Source organism: Peromyscus leucopus, chromosome 20 (assembly GCF_004664715.2).
Source record: "Peromyscus leucopus breed LL Stock chromosome 20, UCI_PerLeu_2.1, whole genome shotgun sequence".
NCBI lineage: Eukaryota > Metazoa > Chordata > Mammalia > Rodentia > Cricetidae > Peromyscus > Peromyscus leucopus.
In genome coordinates, this window is record NC_051080.1 from 12395204 (window position 1) to 12422842 (window position 27639).

Sequence of the window (27639 nt, forward strand, 5' to 3'; positions counted from 1 at the left end):
GAAAGTCTCACTAACAGGACAATCTAAACTGAGTTGAACAAGGATAGCACCAATAGGCATGCTAATGTGGACAGGAGAATGTTTACAAGGCCTTAACCCTACCAAAACAACTACAGGCAACTAAAAAATGTTGAGAATGGGAGAAAGTCTTCATGGAAGAATACACCACTTGGATATCCAATACCACATGGTCAGCCCAGAAAACATACGGACAAGAAATGTTACACAGACTGAGCACATTGTATTTATATACTTAGGAACACACATACAAAAGCATATGTGTGCATGTGCATGCAACAGCGATTAGAACAAAAAAGAGGGCATAAATTTGAAAGAGAGCAAATAAGATTGTATGGGGTTGTTTAGAGGGGGGAAAGTAAGGGGAAAATGATATCATTATATTATAATCTTTAAAAAATAATTTAAAACAACAGAGGGAAAAATGAACACAGTAAAGAATCGACCTACAGATTGTAGAAAACATTTTTAAATCATATATTTGGAAGGCAATATCTGGAAGTGGAATTGAGTGGATCCCGTGTTAACCACATATTTAACATTTTGAAGAAATTCCTCATTAAATGGCTTGGTCATTGTATACACACTCCCATAGCTTTGATGAATACACAAATCATAATTCTATATTTTAAGTTTTAGTTAACTTTACTTCTGCCATGAATCTTGTTACTTAAGAAATTAAAACAATGTGCTTGACATATAGAACACTGTATATTGTGTAAGGGAAGCAAGGGGAGGAAGATAAGATACTGTAGTAGAGAAGTGTTCACCATGAGCTCATTTCAATCATCAAAGACTAGCAAAGACATAAGTGAGCTAATGGCTTCATCCTTCCCCATTCAGTCTTCAGACTTCAATAGCACAGACATTTGAAGAGAATGATGCATATATGATACAGATGAAGTTCCCTTAGAGAAGGCACTGTATTGGAGATTTTTATGCACTGACTTATTATGTGGAGGAAGAAATCAAGGCACTGTGATGTCTCAGTGGAGGCAGCTGCCAGCATTGTAGGGAGGTCATGGACTCTTGTGGTTAGAGAGATGATCCTTTTACTGACACCCATCAATCACTGGGTGCTACTCTTTTCCCAAGAAGGGGAAACCTAGCAATGAGGCAATCCCCAAAGAGGATAACAGCTGAAAACAATCTTCTGCTGTATTCTCAACATGCATGAAATAAATTTTGAGCGGAATATATAATGATACATCATAGTACTCTCATAGTAATCTTAGTTTAGTGATGACTCAAGTTCCAATTGTTCTAGCTAGCTCCTAGAACTTGCTTTGCCTTTATTAATTTGACTAGTTGAATTCTCATCTACTGAACTGGATGGACTTCGGGGGGAAGCTCCTGCTTGTATGTTTTTACAAAGGTGACTAATTATTACACCTTCATTTAGAATCATCATTTATGATTTCATTGGACTCCGTATTTTGCCTAATCAGGTGTTTGTGAAAGAATGTGTACAACTTCTAGGCCTTGCTCTCAAGGGAAAAAACAGCAATCACTTCCCATTCCTTTTGTTGTTGTTGTTGTTGACTGGATTGAGATTGAGATAGGAGATAGTAGGGAAGAGAGGGGATCATTTTGGGTCATCAAGTTAGAAGATGGAAGATGCATGTTGAAATGATAGAACAAAAGATGGAGAAGGAGGAGGATGCTAGGCATATTCACACCTACCTGCCCTTGTGCATGAGTGTGGAATAAAATTTTATGTCATTTTTACTATGTTAATCCTACCTATCCATGAGCATGGGAGATCCTTCCATTTTCTGATATCTTCTTCAATTTCTTTCTTTAGAGATTTAAAGTCTTGTGCATATACCCAAGGAATGCTGATTCATACCATAAAGATACATGCTCAGCTATGTTCATAGCACCACTATTTGTAATAGCCAGAACCTGGAAATAGCCTAGATGCCCATCAACGGAAGAATGGATGAAAAAAATGTGGTACATATACACAATGGAGTACTACTCAGCAGAGAAAAACAATGAAAGCATGAAATTTGCAGGCAAATGGATGGAACTAGAAAAAAATCATCCTGAGTGAGGTAACCCAAACCCAGAAAGACAGTTATGGTATGTACTCACTCATAGGTGGATTCTAGATATAAAATAAAGAACAATCAGACCACAACCCATAGAACCATAGAGGCTATATATATAGCATGGAGGTCCCTAGGATGACTGTGGCTTATAATAAATTTCAGTTTTACTCAATTATTGAAAAAAAATGGCCAAATGAATGGAAGCACATGAACTATAAACCAAAGGCTGAGGGGCCCCCAACTGGATCAGGCCCTCTGAATAGGTGAAACAGTTGATTGGCTTGATCAGTTTGGGAGGCAACTAGGCAGTGGGACCAAGTCCTGTGCTCATTGCATGACATGGTTGTTTGAAACCTGGAGCTTATGCAGGGACACTTGGCTCAGTCTGGGAGGAAGGGACTGGACCTCCCTGGACTGAGTTTACCAGGTTGATCGCAGTCCTCAGGGGAGGACTTGTCCTGGAGGAGGTGGGAATGGAGGGTAGGCTGGGGGTAAGGGGAGGGGGGGGGAGGGGGGAGAATAGGGGAACCCATGGCTGATACATAGAACTGAATGTTATTGTAAAATAATATATATATATATAATAAAATAAAATAAATAAATAAAAAAATATTAAAAAAAATTCATGTCTTCTGAGTCTGTTATTTCATATTTCCTATAGTTTCGCATTAGTAATTTGGAGATAATAGGCTATAACTACTAAAACACAGTGATGACAATGTGTTTGGAATAAGATAGAAATCCCTTGGTGTATGTGCCTATGTTGATACCACATGTTAAAACACCTGAATAAAATGAAAGGAGGAACATGACACGGTTACAGAAGTTGGAGTTCACAAAGCAAAGCTACCCACAAAGGCTGGATCATGGCTTTTTAAATGTTGTGGGAATAACTAGAAAGATGCTTCAGAGAAGCAAGAGTAGAAATGATACGAAACTCTTGAGAACTATGAGGAAGTCAAGGTGTTGCAAGAGAGGGATATGTGGCACAGTCCAAGTGGGGTGCAGCTGGGACAGGGAAACAGAAAAGAATGTCATTAAGTAGTGAAGGGGGGGCAATGAAACAGAACACTGCCCCAAGGGCACTAGGAGTCATGACTGGCTTGTGTTCCCTGCAACTTGCAACATTCGTACGGTGTAAACAAATCCACATCCTCACTGAGTACCTGCACCACTGCATTTCTTTTCCAGGCATTGCCGACAACAAAATAGAACACCTCATCGTGAGCCATACTTTTTTGAATAAGACACACTCAGGTTTATCCATTCTTACTATTTAATTTATTTTTCTTGTTTTCTAAAATAGGTGCAACTGGGAAGGAAATGTGGGTAGGTATTAACTGGCTGCAGACTGTTCACATTGGTTCAGACATGAGCAGGTTGTAGTGTGCCTGTATCTGTATGGGATGGTGCTGCCATCAGAGCAATCAAGTGTAATGTCCCTGTACTCATAGTTTTCTTCACGGCAGCAAACACACGAATTCTCCAATTGGAAGGTCTCATAATTGTACCTAAAAGAAAGGAAATCAATAATAAATATTTTGAAACATTTGCAAACATTACATAACTTGAATTCCATACTTCTGTTGTAATGACTTTTTAAATGGCTTACTAGCCTTTACTTAATGTGATTTTTAGACTTTGTTTCCCTTCCAACTATAAAACTCTGATGCAGATCAGTGACAATTGGCATTTGAAACGAGAATGAGATTAAAAAGGAGTTGTCACTGAATAATGGGAACAATGTCAAATTATAATTATTCTCACTAAATTGATCGATATGTAAAATTGTATATTAAGGAAAACATATAATACCATTCTAAAATTCAACTTTAAAATGATGGGCAATGTAGTTCTTTGAGTAAGGACCCTCTACAGTCACTACAGGAAAATGAATGCATTTATCATAAATATGTTAAGAATGTTTAGGAAATGATCTCAGAATAACTGATCTCTAAATTGATTATTATAGTCCTCAGGTCTTAGTGTTCTATATATTTTTCCATTGTGTCTTAATCAGATCATTCTTTCAGGTCTAACTCTGCTATGTAATGTTGCTTGATTTTTTTTCTATAAGCACTAAGTTAATGCACAGAACACATTCAAAGGGAAACTTACTTGAGAGTCCTTTTGCATTCTCCTATACATCTTGCCATCTCAACTTTCTTCCTACAACCGTTATACCTAACGGTCACATTCACAGGAGAAGTTCTACAGTCACTCTTACCTAAAGCAAAGCATGTAACATACAAAGGAAGTAAGATTTAACATCTTAACTATCATTAGGCATACATTATCTTAAGATCCAAAGAGAAGAGGCACATCAACTACTTGGCCAGGTTATTAAGGGAAACAACTATCTCATCCCTGGCTGTGAATCTGGCTAAGACTTGGGTAGATGTGGTGATATATTGTGTACCCCAATAAAACTTATCCGGGGATCAGAGGACAAAGCCAGTCACTATATTAAACATAGAGGTCAGGCAGTGGTAGCGCATGACTTTAATCCTAGCATTCAGGAGGCAGAGATCCATCCAGACCTCTATTAGTTCAAAGCCACACTGGGAACAGAGCCAGGTGTGGTGCCACATGCCTTTAATCCCAGCACTAGGAAGGAAGGAAGATGTCAGGACACAGAAAAGTATACAAGGTGTGAGTAAACAGGAAGTGTCTCTCTTGAGGATGAAGAATTCATAGAGGTACAAACGTGGCTGGCTTGTTCTATTTCTCTGATCTTTCAGCTTTTACTCCAACCTGGCTCCAGGTTCTTTTTATTAATAAGACCTTTTAAGATCTGTGTTACAGATAGCTATTGTCTTATTGTTGCTATGATTATATTAGAGGTTAAGCAGAAAGGAAGTGATAAAGTAAACGAAAGAGAGAGGGGCCAGCAAGAGCAGAGGAGATGATGGGACATTTTCCGTTGCCTATTACATAATCTTGTGTTCTAATACCCAAATCTACAAGTCAGACCTCGGGTGTTAGGACAGAAAAGTAGTCTGGTTTCTTACATCAGAATCAAAACAAATTTTACAAGAAAAGCTATTACTATCAATAAGTAACTAACACCCTTTGCAAGCATATCAGTTGGCAGCTTGTATTTTGACCCTGATTTCTATATTTTAACATGACTCGTAAACCTTCTATTAATGATCTGTCATTCTATCTTACCGAAATACTACTTTTTCAACCACTTAGATATTCTCTGTATAGAGAGATTAACTTACATGTGTAGCAACATTTCTTTGAATCGTAGGTTCTCTCTCCCTGTAAGAACAAAAAAAAATGAAATATTTAATAATCAATGAAATATGAAAAATTGTAATATCCTAAAGTAACAACAGGAAGGAGAAACAGAAGGAGATGAGCATGCTGATGTCAGATCTAGGGCGAGGCTAGAGCAGAAAGTGTTGAACTTGGTCATAAACATGAGACTGAGGGTTTAAAACTAAGATTTTGCAAGACAGGAAGAAAAGGAAAAAGAATATGCAAATATCAAAACAAATTATGCTTCACTTACTTCAAAGGAAAACTTCTTTAACACAATACCAGATGCCATCAGAGTCTTTTGCTCAAGATACACACTTAAGCTTTTTTTCCCATTCAAACCTTCCTAACTCTTCAGATGAAGTCCAAATAAACTTTTGTAATACAGTATTAAAATTCTAAAATAATGCCTTAAACTATGTTGTAAATTACATATTCAGAAAGAAAAGTGATAATTTAATATCCAAGCATTCATTAATATAAAAAGCCAATATAAATCGAGTGTGTTGGCACAAGTTAGAACTAGTTGAGGAGAGAGGACCTCATTTAAGTCCCAACTAGATTAGCCAGTATGAAAACTTGTGGAGCATTTTTCTTGACTAATTGTTAATACAGAAGGGCCAATTGACTGTGGGCAGTGCCAACCCTGGGATGGTGGTCCTGAGCTATATAAGAAAGCAGCCTGAAAAAGCCATGGAGTGCAAGCTACTAAAGAGCCATCCTCCACTACCTCTGCACCAGCTCCTGGAACCAGGTTCCTGCTCCAGTTCCTGTCCTGACTTCCCTAGTGACATGTCATATGAGAGTTGTAAGATGAATAAATCCTTTCCTCTCCAAGTTGCTTTTGATCATGGTATTCATCACAGTGATAGAAACTAAAACACGGAGATACAGAAATGATGGTTGTGGCACAAAAATATAAACAGTACAGATACCCTGAGTTTTCATTAGAGAAGATGCTTTTTAGTTTTGTTTATAAAATAGTGAAGGGGGATTTGGCTCAATAGGTTAGAGTGGTTGTTGCTTTATTTGTTGTTGTTGTCGTTGTTCTGAGAAAATTTAAAATTTTAATTAAAATCTAATTACATCATCAAATACTTTTTCATTCTCCCACCCCAGCTCCCTTTGGAATTCTCATATTCTTTAATTATTATTGTTACATATATGTGTATATATAATTATACATACATATAGTCAAATTTATACCAACACAAAGAGAGAGAGAAAGGGAGAGAGAGAGGCAGAGAATTTGTAGTTCTTACAAAGGACCCGGATTTAGTTTCCAGAACCCACAACCATCCATATTCCATTTCCAGGGAATGAATATCCTATTCTGACCTCTGATTGTTCTAGGAATGCACATACTGCACATATATACATGCAGGTAAAAACACTCATACACATAAGTTAAAATAATAAGTATAGAAAAAGCTAATTTTTTGTAATAACCTACTTTTGGAATAGCGGTAAATTAAGTTTTGTGGAGCTGGAAAAATAAAAGCCTTTCTTGGTATGAGGAATATACTCAATAAAAGCTGATATTGCTAGAATCTTCTGGCTCTTGATGCATGAATTTGTAGAAAGATCCATAGAACTGACAACAGATCTCTATCTCTTGGTCAAAGGCCTACTTTCCCAAAGGAGCAGAAAGATGAGAAGGGGCTGAGTTGAGCTTGAGTGGCGAGCTTGCTCGCCCGTGTTAAGACCGTGACTTACTTCTGCACACCACGTTTGCTTTGGGCAGTCCTGAACCACGGCCACCAAGCCAGTGCTGTTGCAGGTGTAGGAGACACATGGGTTGCTAGGATCATCAAAGGATGCACCAATCTGCAAGGTGATTGGGGGGAGGAAAGAAGTTATTTGCCTTGGAATATAATTTAACCTACCAGTTAAAAACTGGAAAAAAAAAAGATAAAAATTCAAATTCTAGTGTCTGTAAAGAATCATTCAGTTGTAACCAGTTAAGGAAAGATGGTTCTTTAACTTCAGTGAATAAGTTAAAATTTTCCATTGGGGACACAGAATGTATCAAGATTCCCAACCTTCAAAATAAAACTTATGATAGTCACTCTGCCATATGTTTAAGAATATTTTTCAAGACAGGATGTTTTATGGCAAGTAAGAAGTTCACCAATTGTTGTGCTTTATGTTTCAATAAAAATATGCCATCTAAGTGTAGAAAATGGCATGACATAAAAGAGGTTTATTGAATTAAGACTCATGGGTCTGCAAGGTGTCTTAGTATAAAAGCACTTTCTGTGAGCTGAGCTGATAATGAGCTGGATCCTAGGAATCCACTGTAGAGAGAATTGGTGCCTCAAAGGTACCCTTGGCCTTCACACATGCGCCATGCTGCATGCAAACACATTAATAATAGATACAAGTTTAAAGGAGGACTAATAGGGCTGCAGAAATGGCTCAGTGGCTGATTACTTGCTGCTCTTCCAGAGGACCAGGATTAGGTTCTCAGCACCCAAATGGTGGCTCACCATCTATACCTCAGTTCCAGGGGGTCCAGTGACCTTTTCTGCCTTCTAAGGACACCAGGAACCCATGTGGTGTACATGCATACAGGCAAACTTATGCACATTAAATATGAAACATTAAAAACATTTATACATATAACACTACAAAAACAGTTATACACTTAAAATAAAAATTAATCTTTAAAGTAGGGTTAATGGCAATCCTCCCAAGATGCCTTACTTCTGTCTTTGTTAAAGCTCTTTGGACTATTTTGTAATTAATTTCTGTCCAACATTCAAAGCACAGTCTGAGAAACAGTATTTAATTTAGGGCAGTGGTTCTCAGCCTTCCTAATGCTGTGACCCTTCAATACTATTCCTCATGTGTGGCTACCTCCAAACATAACATTATTTTTGTTGCTCCTTCACAACTGTAATTTTGCTACTGTTGTGACTTGTAACGTAAATATCTGATATGCAGGATAGATTATATATGACCCCTGTGAAAGGGTCAGTTGAGAACTATTGATTTAGGGGTTTTGGCCCTAATATAAATTCCCTGTTAAACTGAAATGTTATGATTTCAACTCTTTTACATGCAAATTGTTACAATTTCCTTTTTTGTTTCTAGCCATTAGGTTTCTAGAGTCACATCAATTTTGGAAATGGAAAGTTGAGGAGATCAGATTGAAATGTGAGCTGGGTAAATGATTTGTGACGGCAAAACTCTGACACGCATCCTGTTACGTGTTTCTTAGCATGCCTCGTTTACTTTAGCTTGAGCTTTAAGTATTTATCAACACCAGTCAAGAGTGTTAATACCAGTTTGGGAATCATCTGATGTCTGTGGTTTTACCAAGTCTTTGCTAGAAAGGTAAGCCCTGCCCCAAAGGTGAGCTCAGCAGTCCAGACCCAGGCCTGCACAAGCTAAGCCCCTGAATGGGTGGAACCCTTGAGGTTTCTTGTTTGGTGGCTGGCAGTTTGGCCATCTGATCTTTCTGGGTGTAATTACAGCTGAACTCTGTTTATTGATTTGAATGTGGCACAGTATGTCTTCTCCATCTGGCAGGGCCCTGGGGAACTTCAGTTCTGAGATGGACTGCTGACTGGTTAGTGATTGAGAGCACTGCTTCCATTGGAAGGAGCGCTGTGAGAACTGTGTTTTATGTAACTAGTGTGGACAAAGAAGAACGTATCCTTGATCTACACCAAAATGTTTTCAAAACCATTTTTTTTAATGATACACTGAAAACCTCCACGTGTGGCTTAGCATTGCATTTATTCAGATGATTATATTAATAAAATAGAGAAGAAAAAGGCTTACCTCATAATCTGTATTGTTAAATAAACAGGTTCTTGGTTCTGAAAAGTAAATGCAATATACTTCTTTAAGATTTATGAGAAAGAATTTGTAGATGGGATCATACTTATCAACCAGTTATACTTTCCTTAAAATATTATTATTGCCTTTTAACTTATTGATGCTGTTAATACTTCTTAATTCTGGGTTTTCCTTCATCACAACAATAAGTTTTAAGAAGTACTAACTCTGTTATATTTACCAGATCCTAATGTCATGTGTGACATATTAGCTCAAAACCACCCCTTGAATGTATAAACAGGCAAAGAATGGACCGATTCAGTTCATATAATGTGTTCCGGATACACACCACAGTGGCCGATGTCACAGCAGGAGTCATTCGATTTGAATATCATAAGCTTCTCTCCAGTTTGGCAGGTGGGCGGAGAAGGACACTCTTTGGGTTTGCAGTCCACAGCCTGTGCGTCAGTACAGGTACACTGGTGGCAGTTAGATATCCATGTGTCTCCAGGCTGCAGATACAAACCATGTTTAGACTTTGTTCCCAAAAAGAGGCAGAAAGGAGTTTAGGTTACAGTAGACCAGAACTTTATACTTACTGATTTCTCTTCTCCCAGTGGACCATGACACACTGTTAACATCAAATGATAAATATTAATTAGATGTTGTAAATTACGACCACTTGCTATTTATAGATAACAAGCAGGGGGCCCATACTGTCATTGACACCAGGATTTAAAAGGTCAATTTGTGGAGACATCAGGCCTGAAGGTGAATAAATGACACCCACCTGCTTCCAGCAAAGTGTTTTGTATAAGAGTACATGTGGCGTGTGTGTGTGTGTGTGTGTGTGTGTGTGTGTGTGTGTGTGTGTGTACACTATCCAGCTCACTCTCTTGTAAAACTGCTTTCTATCTCTACAACTCAGTACGTATCAAGACATCATTGGCAAATCCTAAGATCCAAATTCCCTTAACCAATCATTTGAATTCCCTGTCATAGGTGACATTAACTTTCACATTTCAGACTATGTTCTCCTTTCTTTAAATGTAACGTTCAGGGTCGTACTAGAAGCTCTTCCTACTCCTCGTATTTTGTCTCCAGTCTCTTCAATGGAACTGGTTCTCCACAATGAACAGCACTAAGTGGAATACTTTCTGACTTCTAACTTGTTTGAGTCCATGGACACTTTGAAGCCATGGACACAGCTTTAGCTCTGTGAATATACAGTATCCCAACAGATCTTTAATAATCTCTAACATAAATGCACAAGGCAGACTGTGTCTTCTTGCCCCAAGCAGTTTTCTCTTCCAGATTAAAGTACATTTTCTATTATTAAAACATCAGACTTAGGAGCCATGCACATTAATTGCAATTTGTCATTCAAACCAGCAAGTCCCTTACTCTCGCCCTCACTTTAAACCTTTTCTTTCTTTGTTCTTGGCTAATCCACCTCATCATCATCAATCCAGCAACTCAACTGCCCGGATTCCTTTCTGATCCAATCACTTCTCTACACCACAGCCACCGCAATTTTCCTAATGCCTAATTATCTAATTGCTTTTATTTTAAAGGTTAGTCTATTTAAAATGAATACTTTATTCTAGTTTCCAAGGTCTCCCACATTAAAGCCACCTCTCTAATCAAGTAGAACAGTTGATTGGATCTAGAATGGTCTACTTATTGCCATCAAATTCCAATCCTAAAATCTGCTTTCTCCATAGGGCATCCACTTACTGCTTATTGTGAACTTTATCGTCTGCCTCATATGAACACCATGTTTTTTTTTTAATTTCTCATTTCCCCACTAAATGAGGTCAGAATTATTTTCTTTATTAAATACTCACTGCAAAATATATTACATTATCTTAAAAGTAGTAGGAACTCAATAAAGTTCTCAGAAATGATTAAAATCAGGCACAGTTGCAATTTTCAACTAGAACAAAGGCCCCAACATTGTATTATGTAGTTAAATGCTCACTGTTAGGAGAGCAGTGACGTTAACTCTTATCAGAATATGTAATTTCTTGAAAGAGCTAGCAGGCAAATCAGCATGCACTGCTTGGCCTCATTGGTTTGTGAATGAGAAAATAACTTATACATTATTTGGCAAGTAAAAGTCAGATTCACACATTTAGTTTATTCTAGAACATTTCATGACCATTCATGTACTGGAGTGACTTCAGACTTGATGCACAAGAAGAACCATCACCGCAGAATTCCTCTGCAGTGGGGGTGACTCACCTGGGGCTGGTGGAAGCGTGCCTGGACACACTGTAAAACAGAAAACCTGTTAGCCTCTGGAATATTGGGAATGGTGTCACGGTGTTGGGGAAAATACATTACTATATTGCTGAAATAATTGGCTATACGGTCAGGCTTCCAGATATTCCACCTGTCCCCCTTCTGTGCTGTTAACAGCATTTGACATCCTACTATTGTAGGGTGTTTCTTTTAGACCTTAAAATTTAATGGAGGAGAAATCTGTATTGAGAGTAGAAAATAAAGACAAACTTCTCTTGAAATTTTTCTTGGACAATAATTCTCATGAGTAGGTCAGTGAATAAACAGTAAGAGGTGATTTCACAGGGATATAATTATAATAAGATAGTTTGGATCTTAAGAACATTTATCTTTTTTTCCAACCTCTTGAAATTCTTTTATTTTGTTTCATCCCTCCCAAACAATTTAAACAGATAATACATGCCTAGACACCTGTAAGTTTCTATATTTCACAGATATGGGCCAGCCATATTTACAAAATTCTAAATTCTAATTCTAATTCAAAATTGCTGAAGGTCAAATTTGTACTGTTATCCCACCCTACCAAAAGAAAAGAAACACAAACTCACCCAGGACAGGCATTCTGAAAAGAAACTTTCAATTTCTACATCTTTACTTAGAAGACAGAACGGAACCCTTTCTTCTCCCCCTCTTCTACCGAGTCATAAATTTTGTAGATATTTTGGGTTGATCAACATGAATAATAGCAATCATATCTGGGCCTATAAAGCCCCTGTCCCCACTACAAAGGTTACAGCATGGCCATCACCATTTCTTACTGAAGGTTTTGCTTTGAATGTATACTACAGACCCTAGCATGTTTTTAACTACAGGACATGCCAGTGGACCATGAAATAATTGGAGGTCTTCTCATACTGACCTGTTTCCTTTCCAGTGTCTTGACCCTCTGTTGCTTTGGTAGCGGTTTCTAGAGTAGGGAGGGTGACAGTACAATGTTTTACTCACAATAATAAGAATCCATATCATGTCTGTGTCTGTTCCTCTCAGGGATGGCAGATTCCTGGGCAAGGTGGACCCCATGTGGAAGAGATAAATTTCATAGGATTCGAGTCCCCTGGGTCTTACTATTTTACCTGGCTGGGACACGCGGGCACTGGTTGTGACGACAGCTGCTGTTGACGTGGAGTCTGCAACAGGAAGGAAGCAGTATAGGTTATTTTATTCCAGGACCAGCACCATCCATAATCTTCTTCTCGGGAATCTCAGGCTGAGTCAGGCATGGTGGCACAGCCTGGAATCCTAGAGGTTGAAAGATTGAGATAGGCTTGTAAATCTGAGACCAGCATAGGGTACGCAGTGAGACCTTCCTTCAAAACAACATAGAGCTCTCAGGTTGCATGCTACATCTTCCAAAGAGTCAGACGAAAGCCTTTTTATCCCCCCAAAGGGCTTCCAAGTTGTATCATAACAGGAAGTTCCCCTGTTCTCCTTGGTCCCCATTCTGGCCTACTTCCTTTCTGGAAACCCTCAACTCAGCTCCTTAGGACCAAAGCCACACTGATCTCTGAGGGTGGTATAGCCAACATTTATGTTTTGGTGCTCCAGTTCCAGACTGAGAAACCACAGCAGTGCTTCTCCCACTCCTAAGAACAGAATGGGTTTGAACAAATTCACATTTATTACCGTCAATAAAAAAGTCTTTGTATCCCAAGAGAAACAACTCCTTTTCTTATAAACTCTTCCTTTGCTATGGCTTAATGTTTTGGGAGGAAGTGGTTTTCCTAGACTCACCTGTTTTTCCTCCTGTGCTTTGGCTGCCTGGTGCTTCTGTGGGGACTCCTGAGGGGGTAAATTTAAATTCTTTTAGTTTATTGAGACCTTAGTCATGAGAAAGAAAATCCATTATTGTGGGTGAATTCAACATCTCTCTTCACCAGAACCGGAATTCTCTAGGTCTCTGGAAATTCCAGTTGAACCTGACATAACACCTAAACAGCATGATAGTTGAGACAGTGATGCGGTGATATATTGTGTACCCTAATAAACTTGCCTGGGGATCGGAGGACAGAGCCAGCCACTAGATTAGACATAGAGGACAGGAAGTGGTGGCACACCCCTTTAATCCAGAAATTGAGATCCTATGCCTTTGCTTGGGAAGCACACATGCCTTTAATCCCAGAAGGTAATGTGGCAGGGCAGAGAAAGGTATATAAGGCGTGAGGAGACAGGAATTCACTCTCTTTAGGCTGGGGATTTTGTAGAGGTAAGAACTAGTGGCTGGCTGTTCTGCTTCTCTGATCTTTCAGCTTTCACCCCAATATCTGGCTCTGGGTTTTTTTTTTTTTTATTAAAAGACCATTTAAGATTCCAACAACACAGTGACAGCAACAAGATCATGTCTAAGAAACTGTGTAGAGGGAATGGCCGAAAGCAGAAGGACCACACTTAGTTCAGTGGCCATTTTATCAAATAAAATGAAAGCACCACAGCAAAAAGGTCATGTGCATTTTGTCAAAAGAAGCACAAAACTCTGTTTCTGTCCATTTTGTTCTTATCTGCTATCTACTACAGACCCCAGAGAGTCACCAACCACCCTAAAGGCTGAAAACGCAAGTCACTAACTACTTGTTGTTCCAACTCCAGTGTAGGCTCCAACTTTTGTAGAAGCTGTAGTCCCTGAACAGAGGTTGGGCAAAGCTTGGGGTGTGAACATTGGAAAATATACAGCCCTGTGACATTTCACACTATCTCTAGGCGAGGCAGCAGCCTCTGCAGTTCAGAGACAAATTTCTGCAATCATTTTCATGACTCATGAGTGCGGAAATGCCCAGGGGCTAGAGTTGGACCAGTAGTTACTCCTGTGGTGACTGAAATCACAGAAGGAGAGAGAAATTTATCAATCCCTCCAGCCAAAAATTAGGATTGGAGTTTAGAATAAATGTATGGGTTTCTTGAATTAACTTTCTTGCTTCTACTGACTCATTATTCATGATCCCTGTTATACCATTTTCTCTAAACATAGAAAGGGTAGTTCTCATGGAGTAATGTGTGATCATCCAGGAAATCTGTACTCAAAGAAGAGCTGGGGAAAATCCCCAAAATTCATTATATCAGACAACTTAAAAATGAAATTAGCTGTTGGGGCCCATCTAACTGAACTCTAGCATCTGTGGTCCTGCCACTTAAACAAGTTGTTGCCTCTAAACAGACAAATAAAAGCAAAGAAGTTGTTCAGAACCACATGACTAATGAAAGTTTGCTATGTGTTTGCGGGCCTTATAACTAGACTCCTTCCTTTACTGTTAAGTCATTGGTTTCGCTGTGTTAGGACCCCAGATGCAGAGTAAAGTCATGCCAGAGACCTGTGGTGTCGGATATAAAGAGCGAAGGAAGGAGGAATGACCAAAGTAAAGATCCATTATCATCCTAAGACAGTGGCTCTCAACCTTCCTAATGCCGCAGCCTTTAACACAGTCCCTCATGTGGTGACCCCTAACCATAAAATTATGTCATTGCTGTTTCAGAACTTTAATTTTGCTACTGCTGTGAGTCATGATGTCACTATCTGATACACAGGATATCAAGATATGTGAACCCTGGTGAAAAAGTCGTCCAACCCCCCAAAGGGGTCACAACCCACAAGTGGAGAACCCCTGTCCCAAGTGAATGGCCAACAATGGCACATTATCTGGTTTCCACTGTATGTAAAATCTACTAATACTAAGGGAAATTTTTTTTATTTATTTTGACCTTCTGTTTACCTGAAGTAGAACTCTCCGAGCCCGTATTTCCTCCAGCTGATGTAGTGGTTTCTGAAATGGCAAATGGGAAAAGAAATCTTTCCAGATAACTGCCACTTCCACTCTAGTTTACAAAGAATCCCCTATGTAAGGACTCCTAAAATCTGCCTAAATTGATCCAACCCTAGTCACAAGTGAAGACATCATTGACCTTAATGAAAACTCCTGAAAGACCACTTTTCTTATTACAAAGAAACAAATTATAATCATAGTTGATCATCACTCAAAAGTCACACGCAGGGCAGTGGTGGTGCACACCTTTAATCCCAGCACTCGGGAGGCAGAGCCAGGTGGATCTCTGTGAGTTTGAGGCCAGCCTGGGCTACAGAGGGAGTTCCAGGAAAGTCGCAAAGCTACACAGAAAAACCATGTCTTGAAAAAACAAACAAACAAAAAACCCAAACAAGCAAAAAAAAAAAAAAAAAAAAACCAAAGTCACCCCCCCCATTCATTCCCACCTGCATTGTTTCCTGTGACCATGGCTTCACTGACTCCCGTGGAAGCTGTGGTTTCTGAGAGAAACAGATGAAAGAGAGGGATTTAGGAAGGAGCTTGTGACATTGTCACATAGGCAGAGTCATGCAGCCTTCTTTCAGAATGCTTAACTCACCGCTGCTGGGACTTCCAGATGCCTCGGTCACACTTATAGCTGCATGGGTGGTACCTGGAACAAGAAGGCATGGAGTCAACATGAAGACTGTTTTGTGCTGATACAACTGAGGTGTACGGCATGTGCTTTCATTCAGGAACTGTGTACCGGACAGCTCTGGGAGGTGTCATGTAGAAACTGCTTTACCTCCTTAGCAGGTCTTTGAACATGTGCTTTCATCAGACTTTCTGTTCCTGGATTAAGAATTTTCTCCATATACCAACTATTTAATCAATAAATATGTATTACCCCTCTTATTCATAGGGATTATACCAAAATAAAGGAAGGCACTCCCTGAGAAGCCTCTTATAGTAGCTTACTTAGCAAACATAACAAAAATCTTCACCCTGATGGTAGACGTACATGGGTATAATCTCTAAAGAAAAAAAGCCTTTAATTTTCTCTATTCAGTAATAAACTTATGTCTCTGGCTTTGTGGTTTTAAGACAATTGAGATATTCCTATAAAAAATATTGTTCCTGTGGTAAATTTACAGAAGACATCTGCTATCATAGTTATTTTGGCCGGGTTTAGTCATAGGGAAGTAGATTTTGGCAGCTTCACCAATATAACTTTCAGGGAGTGTGTCCCATGATACCCTATTGAGAGGTCAATAAGGCACAAGCATAAGAAATGACAGCGTATTTGAATCGCACTCACTGGCACCAATGGTGAACATTGGACACAACTTTTTCATAATATTTTGACAAATATCAGAAATGTAAAGGTTTGGGGGGATTTCAAGTAGTTAAGAGAAAGTGCCCCTGATGCCTATGATTACCTCCACTTTTAGTGTCCCACTTTCTCCCTAAGTGGTGGTGGCTTCTGAGAGGGGTGAAGTCAAGACAGGTGGCTGGGAAAGCCACAGTTCTCCTGTGCAGGGGACAATGGAGCAGGAGTCACCTCATAGATAGAGCCATTGAGGATTCCATGGCTGCTTACTAGCTTACTTAGGCAGGAACTTACAGGTCCAATTCCAGTGCTAGCTCACAAACAAAGGACCTCAAATCATCACACTGACTCATGTTAGTCTCCTAAAGACCTGCCTGGAGAAGAACCCGAGTGTATGTTTCTCAGAGGCCCCCTCACAGCTTCCTGGTGAGCTGAAAGGATATGTATGCCCTATGACCCACATCAACAAAATGATCAAAATGCCCCCCACCTGAAGCCCTCCCCTGAAATTCTGTCTATACTGGGATGAGGAATAAGCTGGGTTTCTCCCAGATCAAAATTCCAGTTGCTTGGCTTCTTGAGGCTACAGTGGTGCCTATCATGTGATTAAAAAAAAAAAAAAAAAAAAAAACAGAAAAAAACACTTGACTTTGCCGAGAATATGAGCCAAGACAATATCATTATTGTTCTTTGTTAAAAAGAAAAAAAAAAAAACATGGCACATGGCTGTAATCTTGGCATTCTGGAGGCAGAGACTCAGGCAGATGGCTCTCTATGAGTTCTAATACAGACTGGTCTACATAGTTCTGGGCCAGCCAGGACTACACAGTGAGATTCAGTCTCAAAACAAACAAACAAAATAAAACAAATAAACCCCAAAGCTTTTTTATAGGAGAGAATGCCTTCCAGAATTCATACTGTTTCTTCTTCCTGTAACACTTCAGGGGTGTGTGTGTGATGTCAGAAGCCATTCTCGAACTGACTGGACAGACACCAACCTTTAGGAAGTTATGGCTATAAGACCAGTTGCTGATAATGAGAGGGCTTTTCCAGAATACACTCAGTTGAAAGAAAATATCCCAAGTACTACATAGCACATGGCAGGAAAACATACCTCCTACCAGGCAAGCCCAGCAGTCACAAGGGAAAGCCCACACCCAACTATGGGAGCTGCCAGGTCTCACCTGCTGTGGCTCTGCTTCCCTGGGTCTCATTATTCTCTGTTCGAGTTGTAGCCTCTGCAGGAGGAAAATGAAGAATGTGAGGTTCAAGGATTTGGTGGAGGAAGTGAAGAATTGTGTTGATGTGTCATCGGAGTTGACAGTCTAAATATATTATGATCTTAAATAACTATTAACTCTTTGCTTGTAACATATTTGTGTGCAAATTTATAGGCATAATGGTCGCTTTCCTGCATGGTTGACAGAACATAAGCTTCTCGACAATATTGGAAAAGCTATGTGGATCTGATTCATCAGAAGACCTGATGGTTCACTCCTTCCCATCAATCGCTGAGGTTCCCTCTCCACAGAGCCCACTGAAGGTAAGGGAGCTGCTTTCTCCCTCGCATGATAAAGCAAGGATGCCTGCTATGACAAAGGTTTCTAAAGAAGAAAAGGATCCTCTTTCTGAATTGTAGGGATCAATTACTTAAATGTTTTGACTTCAGCTGTTTAAAATAGAGTTCCTTTATTCTAAAACTCTCAAATGGTATTTAATCCATCTTGCCCAACTTCAAACTCTGTGAGCTGCAGCTCCTCCAGGTGAAACCACTGTGATACCTCTTAGATAAGGAGAAGACTGAAAAATGACACATTACCCCATCTCCCTAATATTTTTGAGCGTCTCCTTTGTGCAATTCTGTGGTTCATCCTTGGGCTGTACTAGTGAACAAAATACCCAAGATCTTGCTCCTGGAATAGCCCTCATTCCAGCATCTGGTAACCAGAAGAGGATAAAAAACACACAAAAAAACTAGGATATTCACCGTTAGCAAGCACTTTTTGAGAAAAACAAGTAAATTATGTGCAATAATTATGGTCCTGATGTGAAGACACTGGCCAATAGTGTGGTGCTCTTGACTGTGTACATCTCAGCCCCTACAAATCCATGGTGGGCATGAAATTCCTAGGCAAGCCTGCAGGTTGTATCCCCAGGAACAATGCCATCTCTTTTCTCAGCCTAACTCCTCACTCATGTTTACTACAGCCATCTAAAGAGAGACTTGATAAAACAAAAAACAAACAAACAAACAAAAAAAAAACAAAAAAAACCCTCACAACTTCACAGAATAATGGCTTACCTGTTCGAACTTCTGCATGGGTAGTTTCACTGCCTCCTGTGGAAGTTGTGGACTCTGAAAGAGAAAAAAAAGAAAGGAGTAAAGACTGTGGTCTAGAAAAGTATACACGGTACTACTATAAAAATTAAATGTCCACATCTGAGGTGTATTTTCATCACTACCTGTATGAGATCTCACTGATTCTTTAGTTTCCCCAGAGACTGCAACAGTGGTACCTAAAACAAGAACACCACTGTGCTCATGAGTTCACTTATATGCCTAGCAGTTGAGTCAGATAGGGATCAGAGCTCTACAAAGCCATTGCTGAAAGCTGCCAGGGCAGAAACCATCCCACACAATGATCCTACATCAAGTCTACTGACACACTTCTCAACCATAATTCCTCTTGCTCTGAATGTGGGTAGGAAATGTCCTCCCATATCATTTATTGGTCATTAGTTTAGATTCAGGATCAACTAACACAGTGGTTCCCAACCTTCCTAATGCTGTGACCCTTTAATACAGTTCCTCATGTTGTGACAACCCCAACCATAAAATTATTCTCAGTGCTACTTCATAACTCTAATTTTTCTACTGTTATGAATCATAATGTAAACACTTTTGGAGATGGAGGTTTGTCAAAGGGGTTGAAACCCACAGGTTAAGAACCACGGACAGAAGTCCTTATTGAACCTGGGGAGATAAAGGAGGCAATATAATATTTTTTTGGCTTTTTTCCCATCATTTTCTTATCAATAAAGCTTATTGAGTAGCTATTTTCAGAAGATTTGAAGGAGCTACCAGGAGGGAGGGCACAAGCCTCTCAGTGCTCACCCGTGACTGCTTCACTTGTTACTGTTTCGTTTACTCGTAGGGAAGTCGTGGCCTCTGAGGGAACGAGAGAAGAAATAGATTGTTGGCAAATATTTCAGGATGACAGAAAACACACTGGGATCCCCTTTCAATGAATCAGAGGAGGCACTCAGTGATGAAAGGGCACATTGCATCACTAACTCACCTGTGTTGGAACTGTGTGGAGCAACAGTTGTGGAAGGGAGGAGACCCGTGGTGGCTGAAACACAGAAGGGACTGGAATCACCACGGTGACTTTTGTTTGGCCTCTCCAAGACTTACTCTTTGGAAGTCTACAGATTCTTATTTAGTGTCCCTTCTCTGGCACCACTACGATGCTGAGAATACTCCACTAATTGCCTCTCTTCAAAAGCAATCAGAGGGCTCAGCTTCTCACCTTGAGGCGACCTTTCTAACAGTCTACAGGATGGGGAGGGGAAGGTGATTTTCCCCCACAGACACTGCTTTTCTACCCATAAGTAGAAGACAATGTAGTAGGTTTGATGAAAAATTTTAAATATCAAGAAAACATTAATTATTAGTATTGCTTTGGGGACATAGAAACCTGTGTATTGGAATGTTTCTAAGGTTAATTTATGCTATCTCTACTTTTCAGGCTAGAGATCTCATGAATATCTTAATGTAGCTTTTATGTATAGGAAAAAAGCTGCAGAACAGTTAGATCATCTATCCTATTTTAATAGAGACTCTTGGTAGATTCTTGTGAAAAATTGAATGTCAAATTTTTTTTTCCTAAGACACAGAGTCTCTGAGTAAGTACAATATGCTTCTGGAAAGCCCACGTCCTGATAAGTCATTCGAATGGTCCAGATAAGTCATAGGAATGGCCGCCAGCTCTCATGCTCACACCCACATCCCAGGTCACTCTTCCCCACCTGCCATGAATTTAGTTCCAGTGCTGCCCCTGATTTCTGTGAAAGCTGTAGCTCCTAAGACAATAGAAAGAGCAGAGGCATGAACTCTGGGGTATTTCAGGAAAGGAAAATCATACTGGTACGCCATTTCAGCAGTGCAGTTGTATGAAAGTCATCATGTCTAGTCTGGTGGTTGTGCTGGTCCACTTATATTTGAGAACCATAGCTTTGCTTTTCTTTTTATAAGAAAGATGTTTTGTGTTACTTGTGTCTGTTTGTTTGCTTGTACAGAGCCAGCTCTATAAAATCTGGAGGAAATCAACACACTGTAATTACAATTTGGGAAGGCACAAGAAGAGAGGAGGCCAAAGCACAGTCATCCAAATCTAACTTGAAGTCCATGACCAGAAACATTTCATTCTGATAGAGACACTTCTTGCAACGTTTCCTAGTTAAGACAACATTTGTTTAAAATGTAAATTTATAATCTCATCTTGTCTTACCTGTTACTTCAGGCTGTTTTGATGGCACTAAAATAAAAAAGGAAATATTTTTAAGTGTACAACTTAATCCCTAAAATTTTATTTATGTATTGGATTATAAATTTTGGAAGGCAGTCACATTCTTTGAGATTCTCTCTCTCCTTCCCCTTGTGTGTGTGTGTGTGTGTGTGTGTGTGTGTGGTGTGTGTATGTATATATATATGTATATATGTGTGTGAGTGTGTGTGAATGTGTATATGTATATGTGTGTATGAATGTGTCTGTGTATGTGTATCTGTGTGTATGTGTGTATATATGTGTCTGTGTATGTATGTTTGTGTATGTGTACATGTATTTATGTGTGTGAGTGTGTGTGTATGCATATGACTTGTATACATGTCAAGCACTCTCACTGAATCTGAACCCCAAACTTCTCTTTACTTGATATTTTGAGACATGTTTTCATTAAGCCACCTGACCAGATCTTGACCTTGGGATCCTCCTGCCTCAGCATCCCAATTAACTGAGATGACAAGCTTGTGCCACCTCACCCCACCCCGTTCCAGCTAATATTTTGAACTTTCAAGTGGAAAAAACAAAAAGGTATGCTGATATACATTATACAACCACATATTTTGTACAACTTACCTTCAATTAATATGTCTGGAATTCTGATAAATGGGTCTAGGAAAGGAAATAAAAGAAGGAAGGAATTATCTGGGAGGTATGTTATAACACACTCCTTTAGGAAGTCATCTAAGTTACAAGTCATCAAACTAAAAGCAAGCTGTTGCCTTTCTCCCAGGTAAATGTCTGCACACCTCGAGTTCCTCCTTGACTCTGATTAATTATTGTCTTAAAAATGGAAGACACATTTAAAAAAAATAATAGACCCCACCAGTTTCTTGCAGCCTTTGCATTACTTTATAATGGTGATGTTCTACATTTAAAATAAACCATCTAATATTTTTGTTTGAGTTACCATAGCTTTAATGAAGAATATATAAATTTATTGGAGTTTGAGTTAAGTACTCAATTTTTTCCTAACTCCCACTTAAAAATAAATGAAGCATAAATCCTTGCCAGAGAAGAATGAGCAATATAGTCCTTAAATCTACATTAACTCTACATATTTATTCATAAATTATATTCCTTTAGTCTATTCGTGTGTGTGTGTGTGTGTGTGTGTGTGTGTGTGTGTGTGTGTGGTTTTTTGAGGCAGAGTTTCTCTGTGCAACAACCTTGGCTGTCCTGGAACTCATTTTGTAGACCAGGCTGGCCTCAAACTCACAGAGATCCACCTGCCTCTGCCTCCTTAGTGCTGGGATTAAAAGTGTGCACCACCACTGCCCAGACTAATCCATTCATTAAAGCCTCCATTCTGTGTGACACTCCACAAACTAAGAAATGACATTGTTGCTGTTATCTTATTTGATGTGTCTGTGTGTTTTACTTGCATTCATATATGTGCACTATGTGTGTGACTGTTGCCTGCAGAGGCAAGCAGCAGGTGTCGCATTGCCTGGAAGTTGAATTTACAGTCAGTTGTTAACTACCATGGAAGTGATGGAAATTGAACCCTGGTCCACTATAAGAGCAACAAATGATCTTAAGGGCTGGGCCATTTCCCCAGTCTCTGCTGTTGTAGCTGCTATTGTTGTTATTGGTGGTGGTGTCTATGTCTGTCTGTGTGTGTGTGTGTGTGTGTGTGTGTATGTGTGTGTGTATGTGTGTGTGCACACTAGGGTGGGGCAGGTTCCATGGTTCACAGGTGGAGGAGATCAACTGGCAACTTTTCGAGTTCTATCCTTTCACCTATATGTGGGTTCTGGCAACCAAACCCAGTCTCCAGACCTATGGGGTGAGCCCCTTCACTGACTGAGCCATCTTGCTGGCCCAGGAATGAAATTTTTCTCCATCACTATGACTTTGGGTGCCTTTCTACTGTAGACATTTAATGCACAGTCACCTTGAAAAAAATTAGTAGCTCTGAAAAAAATAAATCACCACATAGGCATTTGTGAATTTGATGTCAAGTTGGAAGGATATAAAAAGGATGATAAAATTCCTAATTCATAAAACAATAATATAATAATTTTGTCCACTCAAGCTCTCTGAAGCCTTTTTCAGAATGATAGATGGAGCAGGGAGTCAGTGTAGTACAATTTTAAGGCTCTTTCATTACTTGTGTCTTCAGTTTGTGTTAGAGATAGGAGACAAACTGCTCCTTCAGAAGCAAGTTCTCCTGCTGGATTACTAAAGATTGGGGTGCATTTTGCTCTAAAGAGGATTATATCACTGAAAAAGAGAGACTCCAGACTCAGCAGAGAGAGGGAGACATGGCAATTCACCACTTGATGCTGTAAAACTGTTGGCAAGTTGGATAATGTCTTTGGCTACGTTTTTCTGGAGTAACACAAAATATAACTTCCCCATAATTAAATGAGATGATGTCTTTAAACAAATAATTACATTCCTAATTGCTCGGGATGAAAAATGTGTCAAAATTCCATCAGACAACCCTGTTCACAGTGGTCCTGCTGATGTAAATGCTGGGCTAGGGCCAAGTGGGACCCGACATCAAATGGAAAGCCAAGAGCAGTGACCTGGGTTTGAGGGAACCGTGATCTGGGTAGATGTCACTCCTGTGCTCAGAGCTTGTGGGACAGTCCTGCCTCAACCTGGCCCTCCTATGGATCACAAGGGCACAACGGGGCTGCTCAAAATCAAAACAAGTGGAATGGGTTCTAATAACATGGGTGATTGTCATCTGGACTTCCTGACCTCTGGCTTTTTCTACTCAGGCTTGAACCTCTGATTTTCTTTAGTCACAAGGGAAGATGTCTCTTTAACATGCTCACCTTCTAACACTTTGCATAATGGTCATGTTAATATTATTGTAGTGTTCAGTTTATTATTACCTAGTAACTTCCCCAAAAACGTTTAAATCTTTTCTCATAGAGGTCTCATAGCACATGACACACAGTTCACAGACAATAAAAAGTTAACCAAATGTAACAAAATTACAGAAACTTCTGTTACAGAATATTTTAAACTGGATATGTAGGTGTAGTGTTGGCCGTTTCTGCACTGACTCAGTTTCTTATTGTTCTTTTGTTCTTTTGGGGTTTTTTTTTGTTGATTTGTTTTTGTTTGTTTTTAGTTAAATTTCTATTATCTAAGGCTTTACTTCACTGGCATTTCCCTTTAAGAATAATATCCTTTCTGCCCAGCTTATAGCCGTTATCACAGAAAGGAGAGTGGTGCTGAAAGTTAGGAACCCAATCTGTCTCCTGAGTGTAACGCCTTACTTACACCAGCTAACTGAAATTCTCCTTGACGTCCTTGTTTAAAAATGTTAACAAAATGCATGTTTTGAAAACGTTGGTTGCTGTGAAAATTAATACATGCTACACAACCCAGATTAGTGTCTTGTTGCCCCATAGAACACACCTCTGATTCTTTGACTTTGTTATAAAATTTATTTCTCAATTAAGCTCTTCAAGACAATTGCCTATTCTTTCATGAAAGCCCTACATCACCTAGCAAGATATGAAACATAAAATACTAGAGAATTTTGATCTGATCTTTAATTATATAAATCATCCCCATGACCATTATTTATTAGATTTATCAGGCAGCCTTATGCTAAAGGCAGTATGAGTCATACCCTTACTCTCCCTTGCCTGACTTTCCAGATGTGGTGAATTTGGTCATGCCTTCACCTGTAAGAGTGGTGGATTTATGGTTCTGTTTCTATTCCCAGTAAAAGAATAATATTGTATGTGGTTATAGTATAAATGTGGATATTTTATCATGTATCTCAAATCCATATATCGATAAAATAGATCATCTCTAATAATTTCTCCAAGAACTCAGGTCCTTGGTTATATTATTTAATTGATCATAAGTTGGGTCTTAGATGTGCTTGTGCAGAATCACCAACAGAGCACACAGATGAACCTTGATTGCATTATTATCAGAAGTACTGATCAGAGGCTAGGCTTCCTATGTGCCTCTTCAACCATCACACTATACCAGGATTTGTTATTTTGTATGAGAAAGATAACAAACTTCTCCTGAAGTCAGAAAATTCACAATAGAATAAAGATGCTTGGTAAACATGAGTATTCACCAATTTCAGGACTTACTATCATATTTAATTATTTTAACATCTTATAATACCCTAATAGGAATTAGGGCAACCATTGAATTGGCACATGAAACACCCTACATTGAGCTAATCATACTTGCCTTCATTTGTTGTAGGCTCAGCTCCTGGTCTGCTAGTACTATTTCCTCGGTTTGTGGTTCCTTCATCAGCTTGTACAGTTCTTCCAGGAACATCAGTGGATAAACTGGATGTCCATGTGTTTCCAGGTGAGGGCTCAAATGTTACAGTCACTCTGGGTGATGGTTCTAATGTTGAAGTCCAATCACTAAATGTGCCTATAGATTGTGATCCTGAAGATGAAGGTGTAGGCACACTAGTAGTTGCAGATACTTGTCCAGAAGAAGGTGAAATGCTACCTGGTAATGCAGTTGAAGATGATTTTCCACTGGAAGAACCAGTAGTGCCTGTAACTGCAGTGGAAGCACCAGTGGTCACTGAACCAGTGACTGTTACCCTAGTAGTTAACAGTACTTTAGCTGAGGATAGTGTTATTGCTGATTCTGCAACTGATGATGTATTTCTCAAAGTGACTGTAGTTGACAAGCCAGCTTCACTTGAGTCAGTAACTGATACTTTAGTTGTTTCCAGTGTACTAGATGAGGGTCCAGTTCTTGCTGATTGTGCAAGAGATTGTGCAGAACTCCTTGTAACTAAGGTAGACACACTAGTTGTTCGTGTTCCAGTAACAGTTTCTGTACTTGTTTGTCGACCTTCTGCTGATGATGTTACAGTTGTTGTTGTAGGGTGAGAGGATGTTCCAGTTGGATTTGAAACTACAGTAGATAGCACTGTGCTCCCAGCTGATTGTGTGGATGTCTTACTCAATTCATGTGATTGCCTGGAAGTTACAGTCACACTGGTTGTCTGAGCAGATGTCACAGACACAGGACCATTTGCCACTGTATTGCCTGACATTGAAACTGAGGGACTATTTGCTGCTGTGGGTCCAGCTGTTTGTCCAGATGTCACTGCATCTCTAGGTGGTAATGCAGTTGTTTCTTCAACTGATGTTGTCTTTGTCATGGTGCTTCCACTTGTTGGGGCAGTCGATTCTGTGCCAGTAATTGATACCTTAGTGGTTTTGGGTGCTTGAGATGATGGTCCAGATGTTGGTGATTGTGTAAGAGATTGTGCCGATCTCTCTGTAATTGTAATTGACACACCAGTTGTTCCTGTTCCAGTAACAGTTTCTGTACTTGTTTGTTGCATTTCTGCTGATGATATTGCAGTTGTTGTTGTAGGGTGAGAGGATATTCTAGTTGGATTTGAAACTAAAGTAGATAGCACTGTGCTCCCAGCTGATTGTGTGGATGTCTTACTCAATTCATGTGATTGCCTAGAAGTTACAGTCACACTGGTTGTCTGAGCAGATGTCACAGACACAGGACCATTTGCCACTGTATTGCCTGACATTGAAACTGAGGGACTATTTGCTGCTGTGGGTCCAGCTGTTTGTCCAGATGTCACTGCATCTCTAGGTGGTAATGCAGTTGTTTCTTCAACTGAAGTTGTCTTTGTCATGGTGCTTCCACTTGTTGGGGCAGTCGACTCTGTGCCAGTAATTGATACCTTAGTGGTTTTGGGTGCTTGAGATGATGGTCCAGATGTTGGTGATTGTGTAAGAGATTGTGCCGATCTCTCTGTAATTGTAGTTGACACACCAGTTTTTCCTGGTCCAGTAACAGTTTCTGTACTTGTTTGTTGTATTTCTGCTGACGATATTGCAGTTGTTGTTGTAGGGTGAGAGGATATTCTAGTTGGATTTGAAACTACAGTAGATAGCACTGTGCTCCAGCTGATTGTGTGGATGTCTTACTCAATTCATGTGATTGCCTAGAAGTTACAGTCACACTGGTTGTCTGAGCAGATGTCACAGTCACAGGACCATTTGCCACTGTACTGCCTGACATTGAAACTGAGGGACTATTTGGTGCTGTGGGTCCAGCTGTTTGTCCAGATGTCACTGCATCTCTAGGTGGTAATGTAGTTGTTTCTTCAACTGAAGTTGTCTTTGTCATGGTGCTTCCACTTGTTGGGGCAGTCGACTCTGTGCCAGTAATTGATACCTTAGTGGTTTTGGGTGCTTGAGATGATGGTCCAGATGTTGGTGATTGTGTAAGAGATTGTGCTGATCTCTCTGTAATTGTAATTGACACACCAGTTGTTCCTGTTCCAGTAACAGTTTCTGTACTTGTTTGTTGCATTTCTGCTGACGATATTGCAGTTGTTGTTGTAGGGTGAGAGGATATTCTAGTTGGATTTGAAACTACAGTAGATAGCACTGTGCTCCCAGCTGATTGTGTGGATGTCTTACTCAATTCATGTGATTGCCTAGAAGTTACAGTCACACTGGTTGTCTGAGCAGATGTCACAGTCACAGGACCATTTGCCACTGTACTGCCTGACATTGAAACTGAGGGACTATTTGCTGCTGTGGGTCCAGCTGTTTGTCCAGATGTCACTGCATCTCTAGGTGGTAATGCAG

General features: G+C 39.7%; 1 protein-coding gene across 1 annotated transcript; it reads right to left on the reverse strand.

Annotated features, from left to right (window-relative positions):
* Window positions 1–3367: 3367 nt before the first annotated feature.
* Window positions 3368–26675, reverse strand: LOC114693081 (submaxillary mucin-like protein). The gene is made up of 21 exons (XM_037197808.1): window positions 25235–26675; window positions 21629–21664; window positions 21002–21028; window positions 19790–19843; window positions 19606–19659; window positions 18793–18846; window positions 17675–17728; window positions 15780–15833; window positions 15628–15681; window positions 15131–15181; window positions 13161–13208; window positions 12503–12556; window positions 12289–12336; window positions 11370–11399; window positions 9725–9756; window positions 9475–9637; window positions 9129–9166; window positions 7056–7166; window positions 5300–5339; window positions 4191–4299; window positions 3368–3583 (listed from the first exon to the last, which is right to left on the reverse strand). The coding sequence occupies exons 1-21, from the start codon at window positions 26673–26675 to the stop codon at window positions 3409–3411; spliced, it is 2727 nt and encodes a 908-aa protein (XP_037053703.1). The 3' UTR covers window positions 3368–3408.
* Window positions 26676–27639: the final 964 nt, after the last annotated feature.